This window comes from Hippopotamus amphibius, chromosome 5, assembly GCF_030028045.1.
Source record: "Hippopotamus amphibius kiboko isolate mHipAmp2 chromosome 5, mHipAmp2.hap2, whole genome shotgun sequence".
Lineage (NCBI taxonomy): Eukaryota > Metazoa > Chordata > Mammalia > Artiodactyla > Hippopotamidae > Hippopotamus > Hippopotamus amphibius.
Window position 1 is genome coordinate 13,038,541 of NC_080190.1, and position 20,710 is coordinate 13,059,250.

General features: G+C 48.5%; 1 protein-coding gene across 2 annotated transcripts in view; it reads left to right on the forward strand.

Moving 5' to 3' along the window:
• Positions 1 to 569: 569 nt before the first annotated feature.
• Positions 570 to 20,710, forward strand: part of RGS10 (regulator of G protein signaling 10) — a 36,873-nt gene continuing 16,732 nt past the window's right edge. The window contains exons 1-3 of one of the 2 annotated variants that reach the window (XM_057736245.1): positions 570 to 768; positions 11,949 to 12,067; positions 13,224 to 13,310. In XM_057736245.1, the coding sequence (XP_057592228.1) occupies positions 720 to 768; positions 11,949 to 12,067; positions 13,224 to 13,310 (255 nt within the window). In that variant the 5' untranslated portion in view covers positions 570 to 719. Of the gene's footprint in view, positions 769 to 6,187; positions 6,254 to 11,948; positions 12,068 to 13,223; positions 13,311 to 20,710 lie in introns of those variants that run through there. The other variant, XM_057736246.1, reaches the window with a different exon arrangement.

Consider the following 20,710-nt stretch of genomic DNA (forward strand, 5'->3'; position numbering starts at 1 on the left):
CGGCCGTGCGAAGGCCCAGCGCCCGCGGAGTCGCGGGACGGGCAAGCCCGGGCGCGCGGGCATCCTGGAACCCGAGGGCAAGGAGGCGAAGGCCGTGGGCCGCACCTGGGTTTTGCAGAACCACGAGGCCGCGGCTTCGCGGTCTCTCTGAACTAGGAGGCGGCCCTCGCCTGCCGCCCAGCAAAGCGCGCGGAGCCACGAAGCGCAGTGCGCGCGAGGCGCCGCGCCCGTTTCTCAGGCTGCAGGGAGAGGGCAGGAGGCCGGGATGGGCACTGGCGCTGGGAGCCGGCAGGGCCGGGCGCGGCTCGGGCGGCTTCTCTGGAGAACCCCGCCGGGCAGCGAGGGGTCCTCGGCACGAGCGAACTGCCTGGGCAGGGTTCCTCAGTGCCGGGCGGCGCGGGCTACTTCCCCCGAGCGAGTGCGCTCCGTCCCGGGATCTGGGCCGGGTCTTGGCATTTGGGAGTCACCCGGGTGCGCCCTGCCCGCCCAGGCACCCTGGGGCGGGACCGCGGGGCCCACGCTGGGGCGGGCCCGCAGGGCGCAAGGAGCGCGCCACGCGGCGCCTGGCCTGGAGGAGGGCGGCAGGGTGGGGGCCGCGCACTCCGGGGCGGTGCTGAGCGGGCTCCTCCTCCTCCTCGGCCTCCTCCTCCTCGCTTTCCTCTGGCTCAGCTGCCGCGCCGCTCGGCTGCTCCTCCTTCCTCCCCGGGGTACCCGCGGCGATGTTTAACCGCGCCGTGAGTCGGCTGAGCAGGAAGCGGCCGCCGTCAGGTAAGCAGCTCCCGCGGCCCCGCGTGCTGGGGATTGGGGCGCCCCCAGGCACTGCGATGAGCCTCCCCGGGCCGGGCATCCTTCCCTCCTGCCCAGGCTTGGGCGCGGCTTTGCGATGCTGCGCCGAGGGGCGCCCCGGGCGAACGCGCCTTTTCTCCCTGCTCTGTCCAGCGTCCCTGCGGTCCCAGCCGCGGCGGGAGCGCAGAGCTCCGAGAGGAGCACTGGAGAGGAAGTTTGTCTGAAAGGAGGAACGACAGCAGTTTTCTTTTTAGTGATGGTCTGGGAGAAAAAGGAGATCCAAAACACCTCCAAACTTTGGAGGTAGTATGGGTTCTAGATTCCGAGAGCAGAATGTCGCGTGGGTTCCCTCCCTTCTGGAGTTCTCTGCCTCCGCTGCGGGCGTCGGTGCGAATGATGCCCGCGCGGCGCCGGGGAAGGGCATGCCTGGACCCCAGGCACCCGACTGGGCGGCCAGGCCTGGGCTGCTGGGCGTCTTCTGTTCTGCATAGAAGAGCTGAAATGTGGGGCGAAGGAGGAGATTGAATACCAGGTGAAGGGCGCATCTGCAGTTTGCGCCGGGGAAGAGCCCATATTACAAAGGATTCAGCTTGCCTGTCACTCGGGGCCAGCCTGTCCCTCTGGACCAGACGCAGTTTGGAGCGATTCGATAGGCAAAGAACTTATGGTGAAGATGTAACCATGCGCTTGATTCCAACCATCTTACCCTTTTTGTTCTTAATAGCTAAGCCCATTTGAGTGCTTAATGTGGGCCACGTCTGTGTTCTCTCTGTTCTGTGAATTCTCTCTTTACCCTTAGGGCAACCCATTGAGATAGGCGTTTGTTCTCGCCACTTTAGGAGAAGGGAACTGAAACCAGGAGCTGTTAGGTAACTTGCCCCAAGTCACACTTAGGTGATGGAGAATCTTTCAAACCCAGCTGGGCCTGAATCTGGAGTTTAGAGGCTTTTCTGCCACCTCCCACTCCAAGAATCTCTTCTGCTAGTACCAAGCGTCTGTATATGTTGGCCTGTGTTTTTTTTTTTTTTCCACCTAATATCATATTTTATGAGGGTCACTGTGGTTAAGAGGATGGACTAAAAGTAGGTTGGCAGGGTCCAAATGCCACCTCCACCACTGCTAGCTGTGGAGCCTCTCTGCAGACAAGGATCTGCAAAATGGGAATAAAATACCCTTCTTTAAACACTAAATCGAAGCTTGTTTCCCATCCATCAAATTTTGCATATTTTTGCATTTAATATTTAGAACAACTCTAATAAAATAGGACTTCATAGAGTTACTGTAAATTGCTTATACTAGTGTTAGTGGTCATGTAAACATTTCTGTGTCGCCCGTGGGTCAAAGGATTCCCTTGTGGGTGTTCATTTTAGTCATTCCCTATTGTTGGTTATTCACAGGCCTATGGAGTGGTGCTCAGAGCCTGGATTCTGAAGTGAAACTCCTGATTCCCACCTTGACTCTATCATTCAGCTACCTTGGGCAAGTTACTTGACCTCTGAGCCAATGGTTAAATTATTGGGAAATTTGGGAGCTGGTTGCTAAACCATAGGACGCTTGAAATTGGCTCTCAGTGGCTATTTACACCATGGAAATCAGCAGATGCTAAAAATCAAGTCCCCCCCCCCCCCCGCCCCCAGGAGAGTTGGTTTACCAGCATACCTCTGGGTCTGTTTTCCCATCTGTAAAGTGGGTTTCATAGAGTTGTGGAATTAAATACATGAAAGCATATGTATGAAGTCCCTAGTACAGTGCCTGGCATTACTGAGTAATAATGGTTAGCTGTTCTCTTTTCTGCCTTTTCCTATTATAAATATTGCTGCTTTGAACATCCCTGCACAGGTCACTTTTGGGTTGAAGTCTTCCAAATAGAACAAATAAATTATGGGACGTACATGGTTTTGGGGTGCTGTTGCATGTGGGCAGGTTGTACCCCAGAAAAACTGGGGGCAGTTTTAGGGACAGCAGTGGAGTGTACCTCTTTCAGGGTAACACGTTTTAATGCTAATGAAATGTGGTTAGGTCACCAATAGAAAGATCAGTAGCTAAAAATCATGGATTGTATTAAATGCCTGGCTTCCAGTAGCCCGATTTCCTTATGATTTTTGGATTTAATGTCTACCCCCTGATGGGGAAGGACAAATGAGCCCCTGCCAGTTTGCTCATCACCGCCCAGCAGTGAGAAAGGGGGAATGTGGGCCCAAGGCACAGGCCCTGGGAAGCCAGCCAAGTGATCCATGGGACCCTGCACTGAATTTGTGTGTGTGTGTGATTTTGAATTATTTTTCAGAAAGTGGCTCTCCAAAGTATATAAGCTTCTGGCCCCACAAAATCTGGATCCGTCCCTGCCGGACCGTGATTTGGACCTGGCTGCAGTCCTACCTCCCAACTCCGTCTTTATTCCAAACCTTTCCTGCTTTTCCACAAAATCTTATGGGAGACAATGTCTTTACACTGAGGTTTGGCGCTCCCAACCCTCAATTCCAAGTTTCGAAGTGCGATTCAAAGTGCAAATCTTCTGCTTTCTGAGGTTTCTCAAAGTGTGTTCATGAACCACAAGGGGGAGGGGATGGGCTCGATAAAATGCAGCTTTCAAGGCTGTGCCCCAGACCCCCCCCCCCGATTCAGTCTTGGGGACCCGAGGTGGGAGGGAGAGTTGGCTGCATTTTTGACAAGCACACAGTTGATTCTCATGCCACTGACGTGTGAGCCCCCCTTGAAGGATTCTGTGCACCCACCCTGCCCCGCACGGCGACTTGCATTGTTGATGGTAACCGGGATGCTCTTCACTTGAAAAGCAAAGCCAAAGCCACAGCCTTCCACCACCCCCTGCGACCAGATGGAGGGCTGAACCCGCCAGGGGAATTCCCCCCTCCCCCTCCCCCTCCCCCTCCCCCTCCCCCTGCCCTGAGCCTGTTGTACATTATCCCATTAAACCTCCGAGACCAGTTTCAGATTTATTGCCGGGCTTAAGTTTTTATTTAAAGATGACAGTTGACATAACAGTTTAATGTCTTTGTTATAACAACCCAGTGGCAGGGCTGGCTTGGCCGCTGGGGGAAATTTTCCCTGCAGAACATCACTGGACCAGGCCTATGGGTTCAGGGAGAACGAAGCAGGCACAGAGAGGCTGGACCGGGCAAGGGGTGGTGTTTATACATGTGTGGTCCCCCGCCCCCAAGCCGGCTGAGATCACGGTGCCGACTGTGACCGTTGCCGCGGGCAGCTTGTGGACTGGTGGGTGCCAGGCGCTCGGGGTGCTTTACTTGCCTCTACAGACTTTGTATTTGAACTGATGTTTCTTTTCTTTACTGTTAGAAATTGTGGAAACTAGGCAGGTGCGTGGCTGGGCCATTTCCTAGGGCTTCCTGGGTGAACTGAGTCACTTCCCTCCCTGGGGTTGAGTAATGCCCTCGGCCCCCTGCCGCTGGGCTCTGGGAACTTGCTGTTTAAATGGTACTAAATTTATACTCACTAGTTTCTTCTGCTTCCCCCAGATAGCTCTCCACGGCAGCAGCCCCGGGGGTGGCAGCGGGGGCAGGGGGGCCCAGGCAGGCGACAGCAGCAGCTCCTCGATAAGAGCTGGCAGGGGGCGTCCACTGCGTTGAAACAGTCCCTTGCAGACTTCCGGGGACCAGTTTCCCTTCCGAGCAGGCTCCCGTCTCTCGAGGGCCCTGCCGACGTGCCTGTGGGTTGGCTCTGCTGCCTCCACTCTTCGGTGGGCTCAGGGACCCCTCATCTGGCCTGCCTTCTCTCCCAGGCCCCCCCACTGCCCACTCTGCCCCTGGGTGGCTGGACATTCCCACCTCTGTCCTGTGTCCTCTCCCAAAGTTCCAGGAGGCCCTCTCTTCCAGGCCTCCTGCCTCTCTCTCTCTGCACCTGAAATGCAGCCTGTCCATCTCGTCTCTCCCCGGGACAGTGCAGAGGCCGCCAAGGGGCAGGGACTTGTCCAGAGCCGCCCATTTCAGAAGGGACAGGCCAGAGGACTCAGATCTCTGACCCGAGCCCAGAGCTTGCCTGTGCAACCTCACACAGTATCCATTTCATCATCTTGCTGGATGTATTTAGAGAGTGAGTGCGGAGTGGCTGGCTTTTCTCTTTCCTGCTCTGCCTCCTCTGCTTCCCTGCTTCACTTCCTTCCTTCTTTCTTTCTCTCTTTTGTCAGGACATTAAAAACCAACAGCACCGTCATCAACCGTCTTTATCATCCCACGAATGAAGGATGTTTCAACACCCCAAGTAGTAGGAAAGATATAATCTCATGTAAAGAATTGTCCTGATACACAAGAATCTTCTAGAGGCTGTTGCTTCTAGGGAGAGGCTCTGGGTCGCTGAAGGACAGGGGTGATAGGAAGACCTGTCCCACTGTGCTCCCCTGTGTAGCTCTTCTCTTTTGTACCCTGTAAATAAATGTAATTATCTACTTAAAAAAGACAACCCGGGACTGTCCTTACTAGATGAACACAGCTCACTTGGTAAATATTTCCTTCTGCTTGTTCTCATTCCTTTATGGACCAGTGAAGAAAACTTCATGGCAGTGCGTGGCATTGCAGGCACATGGCCATCTGGGAATGCCTGGCCTCATCATCTCAATTAATTTTAATTTCCTTGAGAAAAAGGGCCCACCTTTTACTTCTTGCATCTTTCCCTGCCCTTCCCCTTCCAGTCTCTGCAGCCAGACAACCTAGGGTTGAGTCCCAGCTCGTCAACTTCCTGGATTGCTCCTTTGGAGCAAGTGATTTAACCTTGTTGTGCCTCAGTTTCCTCATCTGTAAAATGAGCCCAACAATAGGCCCAACCTCCAAGGGTGAGGTCAAGATGGGATATAGTCAGTGTTCAGTAAATGCCATCTCTTTTTACAACCATCATCCTCTGCTCTGCCTTGTCCTGCCCCTCAACCTGACAATCTATCAGAAAACAGTTATCACTGTAAATCTATACATGAGTGCCAGGCACTGTGGACCCTGAGGAAGACACAGCTCTTACTCTCAGGAAACACACAGTCTACCCTACTGACACTGGAGGGGAAAAGTTACTTATTTGCCCTGAGGTAGGGCCAGGGGAAGAGTGAGGGCACATTTCTGCCTAAATGTCTGGTGCCAGAGGAAGCATAGGGGCTTCTGGAAAGTGAGAAAAAAAATACTGACAGGGTCTTCACTTTCACCTCCAGAATTGGGCTCCTGGGTAATTTTTGTTTTTTCTGGGCCTCTGCCTGGAAAGTGAGGATTCTAGGGAGGCTACAAATAACAGTCCGGCGTACTTATTTCCTTCCCTCTGGTAGAAACTGGAAACCAGTGGCCATCTGTTGTTTAGTCCACTCAAAAGAGGATGTTGAGGCTTGTTTTTCCTCCAGTCCCAAGGGTGCTCAGGAGCCCTGCAGCCCCTGCCTGTCTTGCACAAAGCGTCTCTGAGAAGGCAGTGGAGTTTTGGGCTGCGTGGACCTCCCCGGGCAAACCCCAGAGCATGGCACGTAAGGAAGGGTCCCCACCCCTCTGACAGATGCCCTCAGTTCACCCATCGCTGGGTGCTGGCAGGCAGAATAGGGGCAGGGGATGTGTGGTGCAGACACAGGTGCACAGGTAGCCTTCGGAGGGGTTGCCTGAGCACCTGACTTTCTTTGAGGCCTCAGACCTCGTGGGAAAACTGCCATGTGGCTGTTTCTGAGCCCAGCCGACCTCTCCAGCCTGTTGGCTTGCTCTGGTCTTTGATGCTTGCTCTTAGTATGATTATTTCAAAATGTTTTTATTTTTATTTTCTACTAATGACAATTCACGCAAACCTCCCCACCAAGGGAATTGCATGCCTGAAGGGTCATTATTCTCAGAAGCTAGATACTGGAGCCAACAAACACTCAAGTACTATTTAGACAGAGGGTTTCCATGACCCAGTTTCTCTGGTCCCTTACGTGGATCACCAGTTGTAAAAATGGATTCTCTGCTTCTAAGTTGGGATGACTTTTTAAAAAAAATGTAATGTTTGATGTGATATAGGGGATATGAGGTTTTAAATACATTTGTGGGGTGTGTACTTTCCCGGAGTATTTTAAAGGAGTATGGAGTGTGTATGGGGAGAGGGGAGGTACCAAACCACTTTAGAATTTAGGATTAACATTTCTGCCTTTTCCTGGGCTTGAATGTCTAGTTTGTTTTCTTTAATATGCTGTGCGTTGGAGGGGATGCGTGTGACAAACCTTTGAGGATGTAAGTTGACTCTCCTGTTGAGGAAGCTGGATATTGAGATTTTACTAAAATCTTTGACTTGGGGAAATTGTCTATGCAGGATCATTACCCAGACTTTCCTGAAGACAAATAGCAGGAATTCATACGGCAAGCATTCAGTTCTGATGAGTGTTAGAGATGCCTTTTGAGTATGGATTTCCAAGGAATTAATGTCTGGAGAAGGTCTCTGATAGATATGACATCACAGCGTCTCTAAATAATGCATCACACAATATGCTGCAAGCAGCCGGCCTCAGCCCTCTGCACCTGGATGCTGTGCCAGCTTTGAAATAACAGCTTTTACTGAAGTCCGAGACCACACAGAACAGCATGAATGTAAATGGAAAGCGTCTGTACGTTGTGTTTGCGTGCTGGATGATTCTGGCCCAGTCATTTGTGGATTTTTGTCTGCAAGGAATTGGACTCTTAGCTTTCACAGTCTTCTCCTACGTAATTGTTATCGTTCTGTTCAAGGCCATCATGTTCTGGCCTCTGTGAGTGTGAAGATCAGCACGTCAAAACTAAAAATGGCAGCAGAGCCTGTGGCAAATGGCATGTGCTCTGGAGGCAGGACTGCCTGGGCGTGGACCATGATTCCCCATTTTCTAGCTGGGTGGGCCCCTTGCGAGTTACTATGCCTCAGTTTCCTCATCTATGAAGTGGGGATAATATTAACCACATCAGAGAGTCATTGTGAGAACAGAATGATTTAACCCACGGAAAAAGCTCAGAATAGTACCCAGCACCCAGCACGTTGTGAATAATTCGTAAATGTTAACAGTTATTATTGGCCAATGACAGATTCATCTGAAGATAAATTTATTGAAAAGTAAGTATTGTGCCTGCAAAAATCTGAAGATCTAAAATGCTTTTGAAGAGCCCAGGAGGTAAAAAAAAATTATTTTCATTGCAAAAATGTTTTACAGCTGATTTAATGGCAACAAATGAGCAGAGCTGGACAAAATGGAAACAAATAAACGTTATCACCCACAGCTTCTTACTGGCTTGAGTGATCTTAAAGCTGCTAGAAAGATAGGTTTGACTCTTTTCCCACCTGTGCTTTCCAAACCTACCTTCTTGCGTAATCCATCTAAAATGAAAACTTTTATCAATGAAAAAGGAAAGAAGGGTGTTGGACCCTTGTGTTTCCAAGTGCCAGGAACTGGGAAGGACTTGGGAAGCTGGGAACTCTTGGTTTAACTTTATTCTTAAGCTCAGAAGTAAACCTGCTTGCTGTGAAGACAGGTTATGTCTTTCTCCTATATATCACTGGACTAACTGTAACATTTAAAGTGAACCAAACTGTCTGAGGAAGCCCTTACTTATATGCTTTGGAAAATAGTGGAAGTCTCCTTGTGCAGAGGGTCCTGAGAAACAGAAATGCCTTAGGTTAAGGGGCAGTCTCTAGGGCAGTGCCAAATGGAGTGGACCTCTGCCAGGCTCACTGGAGCTCGGGGATAGTGACTTAGGAAAGAGAGATACCATTAAGTGAATGGAGTGCGCAAATGTTGCTCTAACTAGAGCGATCGATCTATATTGATACCAATCAAGAAGGATTAAAAAAAAAAAAAGGCATAGCCAAAGGCCTTATTCAAAATTGAAAGACAATTAGGAAGTCTTGGCAAAATTCAAACCGGTATTTCTGGACAAGTGAAAACACATGACAGTAGAGTGTGAGTAGAAGATTCCTACAGTAAGGAGTGCTAGGGCAGAAGGTGAGCAAAAAGGAAAGAAGGAACTTCTCTTTATCCAGGGCACCAAAGTCAGAAACTAATAACCATGGCTATAGAGATACTTTCTTTCTTTCTTTCTTTCTTTCTTTCTTTCTTTCTTTCTTTCTTTCTTTCTTTCTTTCTTTCTTTCTTTCTTTCTTTCTTTCTTTCTTTCTTTTTCTTCCTTCCTTCCTTCCTTTCTTTCTTTCTTTTTTTAATATTTATTTATTTGGTTGCGTCTTAGTTGTGGCATGTGAATTCTTAGTTGTGGCATGCGTACTCTTAGTTGTGGCATGCGTGTGGGATCTATTCCCTGACCAGGGACGAACCCAGGCCCTCTACATTGGGAGCGCAGAGTCTTAAGCACTGCCCCACCAGGGAAGTCTCTATGGAGATACTTTCTGTGTCCTGGTATACATTCTGAGCCAGCCCTGAAAATTCTGTGCCTTCTATAACAGTGTCAGTCATAGATGTATTTCATGACACTGATGGAAGGGAAGTGGCAGTCTAGGAGGGAACTGAAAGGAGGGGCCACTCATTTGCAAACTCCTGTGTTCCAAGGCACCCTGGGGTTCCATGGAGGTGGGCCTGGTGGGAACAATTGCCTGCACATTTAAGTCCCAATACTGGTTCCATTCAGCAGTTCCTGAGCTGGGTCACCTTACCCTCTGGACCTTTATTTCTCAGTCTATTAAATAAGGAGACTAGATCAGATGAGTGGGTTTTGAGTGGTAACACTTTTTGTTCAATTGGAAGCTGGCACAGAAACCTAATATGCAAAATGACTAGAGTATGAAATAAAAGGGGGGAGGGAGGGAGCGATTGTCTCATGGTGGGCACAGCTCTCTCATCTCTCAGTTGATCAGAAGACCTACTTAACCAGAGTACTCTATTGGCTAAATGGGAATCCACCAAGTGTATTTATCTGCAAGACAGTGAGACCATGAAAACCCAAATGTGGTTTGGTTTATTACTGAAAAAAATGTCAAGAGTTTTGGAATCACTACAGGCCAAGGTTGAAAACTTATAGCCAAAGGAGTTGTTCTGCAATGGCGAGAGAAATTTCTGGCTGCCTGAGATTGTTCCTGGAACAGCAAACTTGTGTCTAATTTATTTACTTAAGAGAAGATCTGCTCGGGAAGTGGAGAGAACTGTCAAACTGTATTCTTAGGGTAGAGTACAGAGTAAATTTGTGAAATGCTTGGCAGAATGAGCCCTGTTGCAGAAATTTCTTAGGATAATGATCTTTTAATTTGATTTATACTTCGTTGGGAAGAAACGCAGTGTTCAGAAGCTTGGTGTTTTAGCATTTGCAAAGAGAGCAGAGAACTAATTTAATATCCACGAACTGAAGATTCCCTTTAGAGAAGCATCAGGTCCATTTGTGATGTTTGAGTGAGTTTGCCTCTCAATTAAAGGAATGGATTTGTCCCAAACAATTCTCTTACGTGCTCCATTTCCAATGCGTCCTGCTTCTGTTTTATTTAGCCCAAATCAGCCAATCGATATATAGAACCCAGGTAGTTTTCCCAGCTGCTGGGAGACAGAGTCTCAGCTGCTTGAGAAATTAACGTGTGTTGACCCCCCAGTAGAATACAATAAATCGCAGAAGCTGCGTTACAACTTTCCTTCAAAAACGTTTTGAAACCGTATGGTCCCCCTAGCTACTTGCAGCAATTAATAGTCATAAGACTTTTACAGCTAGGTTCTAAAAACCTGCTGAAATTCCACTTCTGGGTATATACCCAAAAGAACTGAAAGCAGAGTGCTGAAGATATATCTGCACATCTATGTTAATAGTACCATTATTCACAGCAGCCAAAAGGTGGAAACAACCCAAGTGTCCATTGACAGATGAATGGATAAAAAAAAAGGTCATAAGACTTTTAAAATTTATCCTTTTAAAATGATTTGTTTTGCTGATTTCTTAAGTTAAAGTTTATTTTCTCCCAGATTCAAACTTTTCTTTAGAAAGACATGTCTTTACTTTGGGGGGGGGGGAGAAAAAGCAATGGAGAAAAGACATATTAGCTATAAAAATAGTTCACTTGATTCATCATTATTTTAAGGAAGTGGAGAGAAGAACTAATATTTCTTGGGGGTCCACTGTGAGCATCTAGGTGCCCGATCTGTTTCCTCCTTTGATCCTTCTGATAACTCTGAGAAATAGGGAGATTATCTTCATCTTACACAGAGTTTTGCCCATGTTCACATGGTTCAAATTGGCCAAACTGGCTTTGGAACCTAGGCCCATCTGCAGTGACATTCCATGGTTTTTCCCTTGACTCCAGAAAGGGGCCACATTCTGTAGGTGAGGTGCGTTTGTGTTGTCACTTCCTCCTGCAGGCAAGTAGCCAGAGTGTGTTAATTGGAGGTTCCCATCTCCTTTCCTTTAGTCAAGAGGCTCTTTTTAGAGGTAAGAGTAAGAGAGTGTAGCAGATGTGCAGGTGCAAAGTCACCAATTCATTTAGTCTATGCCCATCCTAACAGCGTGACACCAAGACATATTGGAGCCTGAGAGGCACAAGGGAAAAAATATCAGTTATGATGATCTGGCCTTTACTTAAATTTTTTGGTATTTTGCTCATTATGGAAATTTTTTTTTTTGCATTAATTTTGATTTTTCAAAATATTGCTTGAAAATCTCATTTATCTGATGCCTGAGTTTTTTTGGCACCCCCTTAAATTTTGCACCTCAGGCCAGTGCCTCCCTTTCCCCACCCTGGGCCTGGTACATATGCCAGGCATATGTACCTGTGCCAGGCAATGAGCTGCCTGCTGGAGATACAAGATCAAGATACAGAGAGCTTTCAGACTGGCGAGAGCCCGTCGTGCAAACAATCGCAACACAGCCGGGTAGTTATAAGACTGTGCACAGAGCGTAATGGGGAAGAGTTGCCGTTGAGCCAAGGTCCCTGGGAGGAGGGCTTGAGGGAGACTTGAAGGCTGCCTGTGGGTTGGCCAGTGGACATGTGGGTGGGGGAAGGATATATGGGGAGTGTTGGGAAATGACAAATCCCTTCTTAACTTGGAGCCACAGTTTTCCGCATCTGTAAAATGGAGGAAATTGTAGCACCTACTTCATAAGGTTGTTGTCAGGACTGGAATGAATTCACTGTGTTAAGCATGGAGAGTAGATTCTGGTGTGTACCTTAATACTATATCTTAGTCATAATGGCGATGGTGATGATGGTAATGCCTGTTCTAAGATGACGGCCTGAACTTTGCTTTGCAGACATCCACGACAGTGATGGGAGTTCCAGCAGCAGCCACCAGACCCCCAAGAGCACAGCCAAATGGGCGGCTTCTCTGGAGAATCTGCTTGAAGACCCAGAAGGCGTGAAAAGATTTAGGGTTTGCCTTTTTCGTTGTTGACCGGGCTCGATGCACCACACAAAGAAGTTTAGACGCCTGTGGGGGAAACACAGGCCAGTTTTTAACACTGTCTGTCCCAAGCTGAGAAGAACTTCTCACCTGTCATGACCAAGATGGAAACACTTTCCTGGGTCGTCATGGGCCAGCATGGAGGGGCATGCACAGACTGTTTCTGGTTTTTATATAGCTGCATGGGAGGGGGTGGGGTGATGAGGAAGTGGTACTGTGCTCACTGGCAGAATCTACAAAGAATTTCCAGCTCTGTGACACCTGGGAGGGGGTTGTCTGGGTCTCTCTGACGTGAAGGTTTGTTCATGTGTGTTGGGGATTCTCAGAATATATATCAACAGAGTGAAAGAGGCTGGACAAAAGCTGGCAAAGTGAACTCAAAGAGGAGGGCGAGTGGATGGGGAAGTGTCAGGACTGGCTAGAAATGGCCTGCAGAAACCCCAGGTGTTAGAAGAACCACATGTGAATTTCAAGAATGATCTTGAATATCTGCCCAGGTCCTACTGACTTTTGTCTTAAGTCTTGGGTCAGGCCAGGATAAGCCCTCAGGCTGTTGGTCCCTGTTGCAGACTCCAAGGAGGCAGGTAGCAGGCATTCCTGTACACAGGCCACTGTAAGCACCGTCTAGATCTCAGGGAGAAAACTTTTCCATGCCTAGCAGGCTATGCCACGAACCCCGCAACATCTGCCGAAAGAAAGTACACCTCCAACTGAAAATAGTTTTCATTGTGGCATTTTTAGACGTGCTCAATATGTTTTCTTTTCTTTTGTTTAAAAAAATCAGCCTGATTGTAGAGGAATGTACTTTGTTTAAACAGTCTGGAAGGAACTAATATATCTTCCACTTTAATTTACTTTTTTGTAATTTATTGTCAGTTGAGAACTGTGAGTCGATTCCTGCTCATTTTTACTCTTCTTCACAATGTCAAAACCATTAAGTTCAAATGCATATGAAATTCTAGATTTAACATTAAACATACACTTTGTTTTCAGGGTGGAGCTTTTACGGGGTGAACGAACACGCTCCTTTGTTGAATTTTGACTTAGTTCTTGAAGGGGAATGCATTATTTGTTTATTTTTTAAGTAGAATACTGTTTGAGATTTTTTTCTTCTTTTCATCCACAGGAATTTTTAAAAAAGGAATTCAGTGAAGAAAATGTTTTATTTTGGCTAGCATGTGAAGATTTTAAGAAAACACAAGATAAAAAGCAGGTACTTCTACTCTATAATCAAATTTTTGGTAATTTTTTTCTCTCCTTATAAAGTTACAGTTGTCTTTCCAATAAATTTTGAAATTGCCTAGAGAAATCTGATCCACATTGGATTTGGGGGAAGACTTAAGCTTCAGAGCAGCCTGTCTTGTGTTGATCAAATATGAACAGTTTTAAAAAAGAGCGCCTTAATCTATTTTTAAATGGAGCTGTTCAAATGGACAGATGTTGAAAGTAAAAATAACGATTCCAGTCACTGAGAGTTTGTCATCAAGTATGATTCCTTTTCCTGAATTAGTTATGTGAGTGCTCCCTCCAGAGTCTGACACGTTGGCGCTTTGTACGGACGTCGTGAAGCAGATGTGTGGTGATACAAGCAGAAGACATATCAGATGGAGTGTCCACTATTCAATATATCTTTATGAAACATCTTGTAGTTGGCAGGCATCCCACGCGGAAAGTTTCTGACTGTTCTCCTGGGTGGATGTGTGCTTTTTGCAGGAGGTAGCCTTTAATTCCAGTGCCAGTTGGATGTTCTGCCATTGAAGGTTGGGTGTCAGGGGAGGTGGGGGAGATTCTGGGGAAGGAGGCTTGTGCGTTGGGTGTGTTTACAAGGCTCATGCCCTGCCTGTGTGCTTCTGAGAGGCTAGTGGCTAATGCCTTCGGGGCGGCTACTGCTGTGCATGAGCGAGGTTTTTGGTGTGAGGCTGTAGGGAGTGGTGCAGATTAGGGCCATTAGTGGATGGCCTGCCCTGCCCCGGCCCCAGAGTCTATAGCTGGTTGTTGCTGACTTTGGCAGTGAATGCTTTGGGGTCTGTGGCTGTCCGAGCTTTCCCTGCTTTGGGTTCTACCCACCTAGGTCTTTACTTGCCCACTCTTTTTTTTTTTTTAAGTTTTCATATACTTTTTGTAAAAAAATTAATTTATTTATTGTCTGTGTTGGGTCTTCGTCGCTGCACACGGGCTTTCTCTAGTTGAGGTGAGCCGGGGCTACTCTTTGTTGTGGTGCACGGGCTCCTCATTGCCATGGCTTCTCTTGTTGCGAAGCACAGGCTCTAGGCACGTGGGCTTCAGTAGTTGCAGCCCATAGTCTCAGTAGTTGTGACTCACAGGCTCTAAAGCTCAGGCTCAATAGTTGTGGCACATGGGCTTAGTTGCTCCGTGGCATGTGGGATCTTCCTGGACCAGGGATCGAACCTGTGTCCCCTGCATTGGCAGGTGGATTCTTAACCGCTGTACCACCAGGGGAGCCCGCTTGCCCACTCTTACCCCAGAACCCTGAGGGATCTTGCTTCCTAAGGCATCTTCTCCTCCTTTAGTCTGATGCTGCCTGTTTTTCCAGAGAAACTGGACATTTGGATTCTTATGTGAAACCATCCAGTTTTATAAGTGATGGAACTAATTTTTTAAAAATGTAAAACCTTGTCTGCCAAACAAAACATATCCATGGGCAGATGTGGCTTGTGGGCTGCCAGTTTTTAAGCCTCTGGCTCCAAACGGCTGGAATCCATGAGGCCAGAAGCTATTATGTGTTTGCAGAAAATGTCTGTCGTTGGTTTATTCAAAGGCTTTTCTGCCTCAGACACTCATTCCCCAGGATGGAGCAGCGTGGCCTTCACTCTAGCCCCTTCCCCTCTGTAGGATGGGTTCCAAGATCCCTTGAGCTGCATTTCCTAGGTCAACCCAGAAAGCCATCCCGGGCACAACCGCTGCACATTTGCTTCCTTCCTGCTTCTCTCCCTGGATGACTTTATCTGAGCCCTTCGGTGGGTGAATGGTCTCAGCTGTTGGCTGTGCCCCTTCAGGCAGGCGTGCCCATTGCTCTCCTTTGCCCTCAGCACCAAGCGCAGGGCCCAGGGACAACTGTTGATGAATGCTGGCCTGGGCAATGGATTCATCTGGCCTTACCCTAAAACCCTAGCTCAGAGTCAAAGCAGGAGGACAGAGGTCCATTCCTCTGCTTCAGTTTGCATGTGGGAGGTTAAAGAGGCTGACGGGTCAGCCAGCCACCCCTACAGCGTACAAACCAGGCAGTTGAGGTCCCCACGCGGCTGAGCTGGGACTTGAACCTGCCCCACCGAGCCACCCAGTTGTTTTCCCTGCGCATGAAGCTGATGTGCCCTCCAATTCAGTTGAGTTTGCCAGATCTTTGCAGCACGTCTGCTTGGGGCCAGGCCTTGTGAAAAGCATGGGTGATGCACAGGGACAAGACAGATGAGTCTCTTTAGGGAACAGGCCTCGAGAGGGGAAGCTGCTTGTTAAACAAGCCTTTGCAAGTGTGATGAGAACAGAAATGGGAAGTGCTGGTTCCGTGGGAGCACAGACAGTGGGTGTCGGGAAGGTCCCTGGGGAAGTGACTCTTCAGCTGACATCTAAGTGGAGTTTGGGGATGAGGGAGTATTCCTGGAAGAGGGGACAGCCTGTGGGGAGGAAGGCCTGGAGAGAAGAGCTGAAGGAGGACCAGAAGGCGCGAGACTTGTACTTGAGGGTTAGGCTGGCTCTGCTGTGCCTGAGGCTGGGAGTGGGGTGGAGCCACAGCTGGAGAACCTGGGTGCCAGGGTGAACACCGGAAAGCCACAGGGTTGGATTGCACTGGCCCATCCACATCCTACAGCCAGAGCTTCCAGAATCTGGCAGCCTCTCTCTGCGCCCTCAGCCCTGACACCCAGCATATGACTCCTTGAAGGTTTGTGTCCTGAAGCCTGGACGTTGCTTTTGGGCACTGGGCAATGAATGCTGCCTCGATGTCAGCTGCCTGAGGATGCAGACAGAGCTGGGAAGGGGAGGAGCATCAGTGAGGCCCGCGGGGTTCACACCTCCGTCTGGGTCATCACACTCAGTGCTGTGACGGTTCCACCCTTCCAGATGCCGAGCTGTGGTCTGGGAGGTTAAGCTGCGCCTCTCCCACGGCCGTGCGGCTCAGGATGCAGCCCAGCTCTCCACTTCAGACCGTCTAGTGGGTCTGGCTGCAGGGGAAGTAAAACCAGAAGTGAGTTCTGTTTCACTAATTTTAAGAAGTGGAGAAGAACACAGCACAGGGAGAAGTCAGCCCGACTGCATTTCACAATCAGACTTACCACGTCTGATCCAGCATGGAGTTTGTAAGGCACTTGTGAGATTGACGCGAATCTCACTTTTGCCTCTTTTTAAATAGGACCTATGTTGGTTGGTTTTTTTCTGTCCTTTTAATATAATTATCCAGCCAGATCTCTCCATAGTGCTTACCAGCTTATGGGTACCTTGTATTTATTTATCTTCTGTAAGGTTTGGTTTTCCCTCTATCGTGCAGGCTCTATAAGCCTTGTGGTCTTTGTCTGTCTCCTCCCCCGCTGTGTCTGCATGCCTAGGACAGTGCCTGGCTCACTGTGTCCTTCCCAATTTCCCCTCAGGTTAGCTGATGCCTGAGGATCCTCCGTGGGCAGGGTCCCGTCCTCCCTGCTCACCTTGAGCTGCAGTCACAGCCTCAGGGGTGGACTTGAGAGAGGCACATGCCATCCGTTCTGTTGGGGCTTGCATTCTCAGAAGCTCCAAACAGTGGACCGGTGCTGTGCCTTCACTGCCTTCCCCAGTCTGCTTCGCCCCCTGGCAGGCAGGAAGGCAGCACTTTAGTTTGGGAGGGTCTCAAGGCTCTGTGTTGATGGTGGTGATGCTGGGGCTTTAGGAAGTTGGGGGCGTGATGCCTCCTACCCTCCCTCCTTGGGGTTCCTGGGGTTGCAGCTGCCAGGTGTTCATATTCCACAGTCAGCTTTCAAAGCAGTTCCCTCCCTTTACAATTTCTTTATGGTTTAACATTTTTCAGTAAAGGGCCTCTTCTCCATGAATTAGCATGGGAGATACATCTATCTTCTAATACAAAGCAACATTTAAGTCTTATAAAACCTCCAGAAAAGCTCCAAGAAGGTGCTCATTCTTTGGCAATCCCTGAATTCATCCATTCATTCATTTTCATTCATTCATTCATTTTCATTCATTCATTCATCAGCACATGCATATTGGGCCTGTTTACTATGTAACAGGCTTGAGATGGATACAGCAGCTCTTTCAGATTTGTAAAAACCAAACCAAGTGGGGGTGGGGACGTGGTGGGGTGGTGCAAGATTTCTAATAATCATAGCTCTGAGAAAAACTAGCACCGTTATTTAAATCTAACAGTACCATGCATTTTTATAGTGTTTTAGTGTTAGTTACGGAGGGAGGGGTCTAAGGTATTTATTAATTTTATTATATTTTATTTAACACTAAAACTTGATCCAGGATTTTAGTGTTTGATGTTCTTATTTAAAGTAATAGTGAAGGTTTTCCTAAAAGGCTAAAACATCATCTTCTTTACTTAAATAAATAAATAAATAAATAAATAAATAAATAAATAAATAAAAAAAAATCCCAAAATGCCTAGTGCCCCTTATCTGAAATTCACTCACTTCACAAGCAGATGGAGTAAGAAGGGCTCTTTCCCGTCAGCCTTCAGCACCCTCCACGTTTCACTCTCTCTCTGGTTTGGGCTGCTTTTTCCGGCCTTTGATGTGGACTTGGCCAGGTCCAGGTGGCACTGGATAGGAGTTCAGCTGCTCACAGTGTGGTCTGGGGTCTGGCATGGGTCTGCCTGGCATCTCCGTTCCTTCCAGGCTCACTTCATCACTTTCCGATGTCTTCTACTAATGTCTTCTTACTGTAACTGTGTTTCTACTTACTTTACATCCCTGTCCACTGCATTTTCTTTATTAAAACTGTGTTTTTTATTGTTCACTGCTGAGCCAACGAGGATGCTACGATTACATTTTTTTCTTCTTGGACCATTTTTTGCTTTCTTATTTTACTTTTTTTTTTCTTTTGGCCACACCACACAGCTTGCGGGATCTTAGTTCCCTGAACAGGGATCGAACCTGAGTCCCTGCAGTGAAAGCACCAAATCCTAACCACTGGACCGCCAGGGAATTCCCTGCATTTCTTATTTTTTATACTGTCTGATAGCCCTTTAAGATGCATCCCGATACCATGTTATACAGGCCTCTCTCGGATACTCTCTGCAGTCCGAGTTCCCCTGGGGACAGCTCCTGAGGCCCTCTGACCACAGCTCCCACCGGGGCATCCCCAGGTCTTCCTTTGCCATCAGTGACCATTCCCTCTGCCCCTCTCCTGCCTCCTGGACCCAGGTCCTCCTTTGTCCTGAGGCGCTTCCTCATTTTGGTGGAGCATGACTAGCAATAACTTCCTGAGAAAGGGCACATGACAGGTAGACCTTTAAAGATCTTGCTGAGTGAAAATGTTATTTTTTTCCTATTCTCCCGCTTCCTGGATAATGTGACAGAGCACAGAGTTGAATTCTAGGTTAGAATTCACTCGGAATTTTGAAGACCTTGTCCCATTATCTTCTATTTCTGCTAAGAATCAGTATGTTACATGTAAGATCCTCTTTTATCACCGGTATTCTAACATAAAATCCTCTTTTATCACCGGTATTCTAACACTATACAGTCAGAGGCTTTGGAGGGGGGTGGGATTTATGCATCACGTGAGGCATTTTGTGGAGCCTTTTAATCTGGAAATTTGCAGTTCTGAGAAATGTTCTTATATTGTTATTTTTATTATCATTATTTTTTAGTAACTTCTTTCCTTCCTTTTTCCCTGGTTTCTTTCCGCGTGATGGCTCTCCTCCCCTGGACTGAGCCCTTAATTTTATCTTTTTTCCCTCCTAGTTTTTTTATCTCTGTGGCTTTTGGCTCCTACTTTTTCTTCAACTTCATCTTTAAATCTTCCTAGGGAATTTTTTCCTGCTTTTATTTTCTATAGATTGGTGCCCTCTAGTCTCTTCCTGGTGACCACAAGCCCCATGTGTTGATAAACTAAACATATCTCAAGTCGGCTGGGCTGGGAGAAATTTGCTGGGCATCTGTGTGCAGAATTTCACTTCACCCTTGTGTTCAGTGTGGCATCTCTTCCTTGCCCTCCTTCCTGCCTCTGTCTGCAGCGTCCCTGAGTCAATTTCTTTAAAGTAGAACACTCCAGGCTCTCGGGCTTAGCGGGTGGATAACTGCTCAGGGTTGGGGGTCGGGACCTGGGGGTCTAACGGCTTCTTTCTGCTGCCCTCTTCATCCCTCCTGCCTGGGCTCCCAGATGCCCCTGCGTTCCTGCCATTTTTGGACGTTTCTTATTGGCAGCCCCACCCCTGCCACGCTCTCCCCCAACCTTGCAGGTGCCTAGGTTTCTTCTTGTTGCTCTCTGCAGAGTCAGTCACTGTCCCTCCAACCGCTTTCCATTTCCTGAGCCCCTTCTTAGAAGTATTCTCAAATCGTTTACTTGACATGTTCTTTGCCTCTCTTTCTGAAGCCGATATTAATAAAGGTAGGGACTTGATCCTTTCATTTCCTTGTATGTCCTATCCCATTGTCCATCTCTGGCAGAGTGATGGGAACAGAGGGGAACGGGCTGGCGGAGGCGAGGTGAGCAGGACTTGGTGACAGGCAGGCTGTGTGGTGAGGGAGGTGTTAGGGGATTGCCATTCCCAGCTTCCTGCAGTAGAGACAACAGGACCCACCAGCCAGGAGGAGACCACTTCTTTCTTTGGTGTTAGGTGCGAGGTGTCTTTGGGACATCCAAGCCCACATGTCTAGAAATCAGTAGCTTGGGGGAGAGGGAGGGACTGAAACCTTGCGAAAGTATATGGTTAGGAAAGCAGTCAGCCTAGGACAGAACTTGGGAAACCCCAGAATTCCTGGGAGTCGGGGGGGGACAGAGGGACAGGAGCTGGCAAAGGAGACAGACGTGGGGAGGTGTTGGGGAATCCTGAGAGGACAGCATGGGTGAGCAGGGCCAGGGGCTGGAGAACGGTCCAGAAGAAGGACGTCAGTGAGCGGGTGGGAGGCGGAGCTGGCGGGGGGGGGGGGGGCAGAAGCCAGGGGCAGGGGGCAGGTGGGAGGGAGAACGAGGAGACATAAAATGCACACTTTGTTCTTTTGAGATGTTTCCGTAAGAAGTCATTAGCTATAGGGGGACGTGGAGTAAGAGGTTTTGTTTTATTTTCCCATTGGGAAAAGTTAAAGGATGCTTATTGGATGAGGGCGAGGAGCCAGAACGTACAGAGCAACGCTCGTCCGAGCTGTGGGCTGCTCATGTCATTGGCATTGTTCTGGGTCGATTTCTGCTCCTCGGGCTGATACGAAAGTGAATTTGCTTCCCTAAACGCGCATTTGCGGGGAGCAGCGTTTGAGTGCTAACTTCTGCTGAGCATGGCGGTGGCTGATGGGCTGCCAGGGTGGGAGGGAGACCCCCGGGCTTGGGGAGTGTCTGGGAGGCAGACCTGGGTGCACACACTCCCACGGGTGGCCCTCCGGTTGATGCCGGGAGTCATCGCACGGGCCCAGCGGGGATCGTTTTCCAGCGCCGTCTGGGGCAGGGTTGGGT